Below are 9,757 nucleotides of genomic sequence, written 5' to 3'. Positions count from 1 at the left end.
CTGCCCTCGATAACAGCTCCGGCTTGGATAGGCTCACTTCTTGCTTTTGTAGGTTCCCATTGATGTTTGACTAATTTCCTGCTAGGCACAGACCTTGGGGCACCCAAAACTTTGAAGGATCAAAGCAAGAACTCACTCCCAGCCTGTTTGTTTATAGTAAATGAGGTGGAGGCTGGTTCGCAGAGCGATGGAGGCAGTGATATTGTGTTTCTTGAAGGGCCCTCCCACCCGTCCATCTCGCAGTGGTGGGCAGAGACCTTTGGGCTGGATCCTGACCCACACAAATACCCTTTCTCCTCTCCGACTGGGAAAGGATCATAGCTGGTGGTGGGATAGCTCAAGTTTTTGAAATTAGTCATGTGAAAGCATCTGATGATGATTTTCAAAGGCATGCTGTAAGGCTCCTGGGCGATTTTGAAGCTGTTTAGGCCTCCCTGCTTCTTTGGTACTTGAAGAAATAGGATTAAAGTAAGCCAGAGAGGCAAAAGGGTGAAAGAAGGGAGGAAGCAAGTTTCTGGCAAAATGAGCTGGAGTACCACTTCCACTCTTCTGGGAAGAAAAATTTGCAGATATCTGAGTAATCCCAATGGAAAAGATTGAATTACTATGTGAATCCAGAGACAGAAGAGCAAACTATAATATAATATAATATGGAACAGCATAGCATAGCATGGCAAGGTATATCTAACATATTCTGTCATTTTATCCTATGTTATGCTATATTTTGATGTTTTAGTAAAAGATTTCTGCATCACCGGTCTGCAGACATCACACGTTCTTCCTCCATCTTTTCAACAGATCACTTCTCAGGCTGAGACCTGAAACTACTGTCAGAGATTCACAAGGAACCCAAGCAGAATTGTGACTTTTCAACTCGCTGCCATGTACCTGTTGCCAACAGCGGTTAGGAGGGAACATAAGAACTGGTGCAAGCATATCAGGTATTTTTCAAAGACCTTCCCAGTCTCCAGCTATTTGCAGCTATGGTACATCCTGACTAGGAGAGGGTTTCCATTTATTTAGCAATCCTCAATTAATTTATTTTCCATAAACCTATTGTTTCCTCTGGAGAGATTGGATAAAACTTTTGCATCCGTAGCATCCAGCAAGAAGTTCCACAGCTCAGCTATACATCGCAGAAAGAACCATGGTGTTTTGATCATTTTCATCCTCTCACATAGTAGCTTCGTATATACTGTTTCACAGCTGTTATGCTAGAAGAGGAATTGAATTACCAATACTGTTTTACTCTCTCCCAAAATCTTCCAGGCAATCCTGGATCTCGAGCTTGGAGATCACATAGTTCATAATTTGCTAGAAAATTTAGGAGCCTCTAGACTGTACCCAGCTAGCACACCACTTTCACGGCACACAGATCTTGTTTCTGCATTGATCCATCCACCAGTGGTCCCCACAGCACTTATTTATTACTTTCATCCTAAGCTCTGGTTCAGCTCTCAGATGGTGCATGTACGCAGCCTGCAGCTGCTCTGCATTTATGTCTTTCACAGGCTTTCTGAGCAGAGGAGATCCTCAGCATTAAGATCCCAGGCACGCTTCTTTAAAGAGGAGGTTGGCTTACGGCTGAGTGATTCGTGAAACATCTAGGTTGGGTATAAATCACATAGTCAAGGGCTTAGTAATCTAACCATATCGCTCGGACCCACTCTTTGGTGGTTTTTGCTCAGTGCTGTGTGCCTGCAGTCCTAGCAGTATTTAAGTTGTCTACCTTAAAGTTAGCTTGGGAACACCTCCATGACTGCAGTCAGAGCTGTGAGTATGGTGGGGGTTAACTAGGACTGCAGGAACAGCAGGTGTGGGGCACCCAGCCTTTTCTGTCTTGATGGTATCTATTGTAGCTTGAATTTTCCCCATAACCTGAGTTCTGTCCACACACATGCCCCTACTGACAGTGAGCAGTCCTTTCTCATCAGGAGTGTAAAGATTAAGGCAGGTATTCTGGAGGTATCAGGGAACCCAGGCATGGAAACTAATCACTAGTGCTCTGAAGAGATGAAGGAGTCCTATAGAACAGATTTGCATTTACACATTAATTTCCTAATGCTTTATTTTGGTCTGCTCATAACCACCAAACGGATCTTAATTTATTTATATATTTTGTTTCTTTTTAGGTAAAAATAACAACATTGGGAAAACAGTGTAACCACTAGATGGCATGAACTGCTCAAATATACTGCCCAAAAGAGTCCCAAAAGCTGAAATTTCTCAAGGCAAATGTACAAAAAGTATATGGGAAGAACAAGAGGTAAGGATACTCACGAAGATCCCTGTCCCTTACCCGAGGTGAACTTCCCCTGAATTTAATAGGGAGGACAGGATCTCATGCAGATGTTTTCTGGTATGTGTCAATTGGGCTGCTTCATGACTAGCCCTCACCATGGCCAGAATTCCTCTGCACTTGGAGCTACTGCTGGGCAGTCTGTTCCTCAGAACAATTAAATTGTGATATCTTGGCTTGCAGATGGGGAGGAATGCTCACAATTTATGTCTCTTATTAGATAGCCAGGTTCCCCTCCCAAACTGAATTTCTTTGAAAATTTCCAATGGCCCAGGTAAGAATAGTGTGCCTGCATGGGGTGCCTGCTGACATTCATCCCCCTACACACCAACTATTCTGGGAAATGCTATGCAGACACATACAATGGATTTTCCTCTTGCTTCAGCTTTTGTCTCTTTGTATTGTCATTCAAAACCACTCAGCGAGCTGCCTATCTGCCCAGATGACCCTTTGCAAGTGAGCTCCACAGCAGACTCAGACTCTCCCCGTACTGAAACCCTTTCGCAGAGACTTTATGTTTGTTAGCATATTTAAAATTTTCATCCTGGATGAGAGCAATATCAGCTTCTGAAGTTCTGAATTGCTCAGCTGGGCCATGGTGCACACAGCTAATGGCAATAGGAGAACAGCAGCCATTGGGACCACAGAAAAGTCCTGCCAGGAGCACAGGCACCTCCCAGATAGTATCAGAACTGGGGACTATCAGGTCTCAGATGGATGTTTCAGAGGAGATTAATTAGCTTAAGGCTTGAAAGAAAATATTTAACGTAATTCTCCAAATTTCACCATAATTATTTTTAACTCTGGACAGTTATCTATGTCTGTGTAATCCTCTGGGACTCTTGCCAATTGCTCGATCAAGTCGCTGGCTTTGCTTGCCAATAAATTCAGTGTTTTGTTAATACTTCATTTAGTTTTAGTTCCTAGTTCAGACACTTCTAGTTGGGCGTTTAATGCAGGTGTATCTGTGTAAGGTGGGTGTCTGGTGTCCCATTCATCTGCCTAGAAGAACAGAGAACTAGAGATCTTTACTCATGAATCCATGCAGTCATGACACAGACCTTATGACCAAATGTGGCTCTGATCTGTTTCCCTCAGCTTCAGTTTGGAGCCTGGAAAACCTCTGCTCTTGAGCAAGAAGGTGCCAAAGTTTTTTGTAAATTCAATAACTTCTTATAGGGTTTATTTAACGGTTATGGTGAAAATGAGGAAGACTGGTCCTGCCTGTGAACCTTGCATGGAAAAATGGGGGGATGCAGAATGTGAAGACAGAGCATCACCAAGGTGTATGTGCTTGTATGTCAACACAGAGAGATTCCTTGACATAACACGATCCATCCGAGGTGAAATGTGCATTGAAGCTCACCTGCCAGGTCATGCCTTTCTCCAGTGTCTCATGCACACGGTGTCTGGAGGCATGCCAGGCAATTTAATTTGGTGAGCTCCCACCCAAAGAACAGCTGCTCATCCTGCTAAGTTGGCAAAAGTCAGCATCAAACATGCCTAATGTGAACAGGCACACATCAGTAATTGCTTATCTCTGTCTCCACAGCATACTCAGGACAGTGACTGTTGTGTTCCCCCCCTCAAATCAGGAGACTGTATTCCAAGGAGGAGGAAGAGGGGATAATGTGAACAATCAGGACCTCAGGCTTAATGTTCACACACCAAACCTAACGAAAAATGAAACTTAGTTAATAAAGCACACCTTGCTCTTATTCAGCTATGTGCTATGTCCTTATGTGCCCTTGCTGAGAGCCTGAGCAGAACTAGCTGCTCCTGATCACCTTCAGAATGGCAGTGCTTTCCCAGCTCATTCTCTCATATCTGTTGTTTATCCCATGCCTGCTTTAGGACTTCGCTTTGTTCTGAATTTTATCCTTTCACCAGATGTGCCTAGGATCAGCTTTGACTATTATTACAAACTCTTTTCACTGGCATCCTTTTTAAATCTATTCTGGCACTCTGTTCCTCACCTGTGCAACAGGAGAAGCAGAGTGGCTGTAGAAATAAGCTGAATGCCGATCAAGAGGCAAAGAATGATAGCTGGTGACATATGGAGGTTTTTTTCCAAACGTCTCCTGACTGCACAGTGGTTATTTCACACTGAAGAACACCTTCCCTTCCTGCTCAGGCACCACTGGGGTTAGCAGGGTAGTTTTGACTTGCCTTTGCTTCTTCTAGGTTTTCCAAAACAGCAGGGAAATCATCCTCTATGTATTGTTTTAAATGCCTGTTTCCAGACATAAGCATATGCTGGAGGCCTGCAAGGCTTTTATTCAGCCATGGACCCTGGTCAGTGAAACACAGACAGGGGATGCTTAGGAGCATCCCTAATACCAGCAGTGAGGGCACAGGGTGTCACAACACTCCTGTGCTCAGCTCTTCCATGTCTGGTCTGGACAAGGCATGAAGAAACTGAAATAACTCCATACCAGCTGAAAATTACCAGTCCAGAGACCCTTGTACCTGCCAGTTGTGGGGTGGTCCCAGAAGGTAAGGAACTGGCCAGGCTTTTGATCCCTTCTCTCCTCCTGTCAAAGCCAGGAGGAGCCTGTCTGTGAGCACAGTGGGGCTGTGCATGTTTACACGCTGCTTTGTTACGCGCATATCAATTTGCTAAAGAATATCTCAAAAGGCTTTGACACTGCTGTCCCTTTCCCTTAGCCTGTCTCTAGCTCCCCTCATTCCTTCTGAACTGGGGACCAAGCACCTTCCTGCTCCTCAATTACACATGATGGATTTGGAGGACATAAGGCTCTCAGGATGTATGTTCTCAGAGGATGTATGCTTTCAGATGGGTGCACGTGTATCCATTCGTAAGAAGCAGCTCCAGAAGGAGAAACTTTTGGGCTCCAGTGGTCCAATGGTGTGTTTACACCTTCCAAAAGGGCTGGAGAGACATTTAAGCACCAAGCTGGCAATATGAATGGTGTCAAGGCTGTGGTACTGTGCCACTCACTGGACTATCACTGCCATGGACTGGAGCTGAAACAAGACAGCCTCAGTCCCTGATGACCCAGGACTGGAAAATGAAAACACAGTGGTTCAAATCTCGACACGATTGTGCATGCCGCACCTAAAACCAGAAAAAGAAAAAAAAAAAAAAAGGAAATCACAGTTTGCTGGAGTTGAAAAGTTACCGCCGGCATAAAAAAATGTAGTAGTAAGTGTGTCTGATCTGGGGTTAGGCTGAGCTCCGCAGATGCAAGCTCCTGAATACCTGAGGATGAGACGTGCCTGGAGATGAGACGTGCCCCGTCGGTGCCAGCTGGCACAGACATGCCTGTGGGGAACAGCTTGGGCAGCCGAGCTGTGGGGATCGTGCCCAACAGGCTTGGTGCTGCCAGCCCTGAGAAGCCACCTTCACCCTGAGGCTGGTGGGGTTGGAGGGGGCTCAGCTGCCAGTAAACGAAGGGGGGAGTGGGAGGCTCACCCAAACTATGCCCAGCTGAGAATCAGGACAATAAGAGAGAGGGACAAAAGCATGGGTCTGGAGCGTGGCGGTGCTGAAGTGAGGTGCTAGGCTGCTGCCATGCTGACAGGGCTCCTGGGGTGCCTGCGGCCCAGCGGGGAGGCAGCAGGCGGGGTGCCAAGGAGAGGGTGCGGAGGGAGCCCTGCCCTGCTTCGGGAACCTGGGCCCTGGGGCTGCTTTCACAAACAAACCTGGGATCTCTGCACCAAAGAGGAGGAGGAGGAGGTGTTGCTGCTGCTACAGGCTCAGTGATGCGTGGCTCAGCCCACCTCCAGGCTGCCCTCACCGTGTGCTTCGCTCATACCTCCCTCAGCACCCCACCGTCTGTTCCCTTCAGCAGGCTGGGGGGGTGGAGGGAGCCTAAAAATCCCTTTAGAGGGGGTGAAAACATATAATTGTACTCCTCCTGGGTAAACCTTACAGTACATGCTTGGATCATGCTCCCCAAATGGGTGGCAGGGGGGTGCTCTTTTATACAAACAGTGGCATAAGCCCAGGCTTATAAATTCAGGGCTGCTCAATGTGATGTCTGACCCCACAGGGAGACACCCCAGCAGCCCTTCCAGCTCCCACTTGAGCTGGGCACCAGCACCTCAGGCAGGCACCGTGTGCCAGCAGCCATCTTGGGCCCTGCCCCTGTGCCTGGACACTGCTGCTGAAGGAAATGTCTCCTCAGTCTTCATTCACCCCATGGAGGGCCGCCGCAGGGCTGGGGTGCTGCTGGCACCAAAAGGACAGGTGGCAATGCCACAGGGACCTCCAGCTCTGATTCCCTCTGCCTGTGTGCACCTATGAGGCGACATGGGGGCTGAGGCTGGCAGCGAGAGCAGCGTGGTGGCGCTTGGTACCCCGAACTGAGGGGAATTCACTGAAACCACACTGGCAGACAGGGAAACCCAGCAGCTGCCCTGAGTGGAAAAGGGGCCGGTCCCAAGCTGGGAAGGAGGAGAAGAGGGTGGGTCAGCTCGCCTCCTGTCAGCCTCCTTGCAGCCCAGTCCTGCAGCAAGGCACGCAGCAGCAGCCACAGGCTTCCCTCTCACCTGCGGGGCAGCCCCGGCCCGGTGCTGCCCCTCGCCATGATCCTTTGGTTATGGCTCTTTTGGGGCTTCTCCATTGCTGCAGGGCAGCCGGACTCAGAGCTGCTGGCGAGGTACCTGGAGGAGAAGCTGATGGCAGACTACAGCGTCGTGGAGCAAGTAGGTTTTAAGAAGGTCATTATTTGGGAGCATTCGGTGGCTTGTGCCTTGTTAATTGTCACGGGTTAATTGAAAGCAGCCAGCCTGAGAGCTTTCAGTGTGTTTGTGGAGAGCTGTCAGGTGAAGAAACTCCCTGGACAGCCCCTGCGGTGATAGAGAAATGACAGCAAGAAAAACACGCTGAATTTGTCACTCGTTTGCAGTCACTTTCTTCAGGGTTCGGTATTAATGCTCACAGCAGCCTGCTAAAACCGAATTTATTACAGCCGTCTGTGCAGTGTGCCTTGCTACTGTCCCTGTGGCTGAGAGCTCAGGCAGTTTGAGGTGCTGAGCCAGGACAGCACCAGCACCACCCTGTGCTGCCAAGGGACTGGGTGTTACTGCCCCTGGAGGGGTTCAAAGCCAGCATCCCTATAGCTGTTTTAAACTACGTGGTCTGCAGGGACAAGGGAGTTAACGCTGTATCCTGGCCTTGTGCCAGTCTGAGTAATTCGGAGTATTTCAGGCTTGGAGGAAGACTTTTCTGCCCTGTCCTACAGTCGCAGTCTTACCATACTTGATATTTAACTCATGCTGGATTAAACGAACCTCCATGAATTGCAGCTTGTGAAAATACTTCTTGACCAGAGGAGAAAAAAATGTATTCTGCAAGTGAGGACTGTTATATTGTGTCATCAAGTCGCTTAGGTTTTATGGGGAAATGGGGCTGAAAAGGCAATGAACTTCTTGCAAGTTAGGAAGAAAGTTCGGGTGGTGGTTTGGGGGGGGTTAAAAGAGACTTCAGAGGGGGGCTGTGGCGTAAAAGATTGAGCTTCAGATCTGTGCTCACATCTTTCAGGTAGTGGATATCATGGGTGACATGGGGTAAGTCACTTAGGGCATTCCACAGTTCTCTAAATTTGATCAGATCCAAGAGGCTCTGTAGTACTTGAGACACCCATGTGGGGCTGCAGATATGATGCTGGATCTGTGGAAGACCTGTGCCTTGCCGGATGCCTGTGGGATACCCTAGGGTGTCTGAAACATCACTTAGATGCCTGTATTTGGCACCTTCTGGCATACAATAAGCAGGAATACTGAGACTCTTCATACATATCTACGCTTTTCTTAGAGTTAGTCATTCAGTTGCCCATCCCACCCATGCTGGCATGGGAAGAATCTCTTTCCAAAAGCGGTCCTTGCTCTCCACTGCACGGACTTCAGTAACTATTGCTGATCCTAATTACTGCAAACACACATTCCTTTTTAGGGAACTCAGCCACAAACCAACAGCTGGTCTTGCACACCCAGCTGTTCAAGTGGTAGACAGTATTTCCACCACTGTTCTGCCAGTGGAGTGGTATCTGGGAGCATTTGTTCATATGCTCATGGGGAAAATCAATTGAGAAGCTCAAGAAACTGGCTCACGGTGTTGAAATAATTTGGCTGACATTGCTTGAGTTAAATGAGCATGATTTCATAGGAGCTATGTTGATGGCAAATCAGTGGCAGCAGTAACTTCCAACAGAAAAACAGTGATGTATAGATAGAGGTGATGCCCTAGTCCCCCGAGACAGCTGGATCCAGAAGAGGACATCATTCTGTCATCACTGAACACAAAAGCCACGTTAAGCAGAGGCAGGTGCTTCCCCTAGATCAACAAATTACATCCATATAGCAAATCTCCAATTCTGGAGAGTCTGTAAGGCTGTGTTTAACTGTAATAACTGGGAGGACCTTCCTGCACAAACGTCAGCACACTCAGGTTTTTGGTATTTCCAATGACAGTGGATTACGTGGCTCATTCAATGGTTGACCACTCTGCTAAGGTAGGTGACAAGGTTGCTGGTTATTAGCATTGCACTAGAGGCAGTTTTTCTGGACACCTCTTCACTGCTAATTGGCTCACTAGCTGGCTAGCTTATTCTCTGTATGCCATGCCAAGGCTATCAAATGGCAGCAGCAATGGGGTCACTACTAGAAGTTACCGGGTTTTAGAAGTGGAAGGCTTTAAAGCTAAAGGTTGATGGGAAGTTGGAAATTGTTCCGTTAGATGATGCGAGTGAAGCAGGTTGGTTTAAAATACTCTGGTGGACTGATCAGTATCATAAACCTGCAGCAGTGCTTTGGCAGTAGTCATGAAGTCCTAACAGAATGCTGTTATCTGGTGATCTGCAGCTACTGACTGATATATACCGGTTATCTTCAAGACTTTAGGAAGTATCTTTTTGAAGGAATCATGTCATACAAAGCCTTCTTACACAAATGAGCAAGCAAGCAAAATTGGCGTGTGATGGGGTAAGATAAAACCAATAGACAAATTACCAGTTTCATTGATTAGTCATTAAAAACCATTGTGACTGCTCTGTACAGGATGACAGGTGGATTTGTTCCAAAAATGTAATCCTTTAGTAAAAAAGTGCTGAGGAGCACTGATCTTATCCCTGCCACAGCTCTGAGCAGGATTATCTTCATGGGCATTTGTCTGGCTTGTTCTGAAGACCCTACAGTGCTGGAGACTCTGTAGCCTCTTACAGCAGGCTCCTGAGGTGCTCTACTTGTCTGAGATAACATAACCAGACAGAAAGTTTCTTTGGCAATTTAAACTGCAGTGGATTCCTTTCCACTCCTCTCTACTCCACTCCACTCCACTGAGAATTTCCTAAGGGAGCTGCTTTTCCTAGGTTCTAATTATACAATAAGTTGGCTAAAATAATGAAGAAAAAATCATAAGGATTCTGACAGAGGAGACTGTTTAATTTATCTCCTGTGCTTTTCTGAGCTTTGCTGCATAAACAGGCATAAAGT

The 9,757-nt window shown here is 47.1% G+C and overlaps 1 protein-coding gene across 1 annotated transcript in view; it reads left to right on the top strand.

The window, feature by feature from the left end:
* Positions 1-6,724: 6,724 nt before the first annotated feature.
* Positions 6,725-9,757, top strand: part of ITIH5 (inter-alpha-trypsin inhibitor heavy chain 5) — a 46,114-nt gene continuing 43,081 nt past the window's right edge. The window contains exon 1 of the mRNA XM_080567834.1: positions 6,725-6,970. Coding sequence (XP_080423960.1) covers positions 6,851-6,970 — 120 coding nt within the window. The 5' untranslated portion in view covers positions 6,725-6,850. The remainder of the gene's footprint in view (positions 6,971-9,757) is intronic.

The sequence above is a fragment of the Anser brachyrhynchus genome, assembly GCF_964034855.1.
Source record: "Anser brachyrhynchus genome assembly, chromosome: 1".
In the NCBI taxonomy this organism is placed as follows: domain Eukaryota; kingdom Metazoa; phylum Chordata; class Aves; order Anseriformes; family Anatidae; genus Anser; species Anser brachyrhynchus.
Note: the sequence above shows the minus strand (reverse complement) of the source record. Positions and strands in the feature narration are given on the sequence as shown.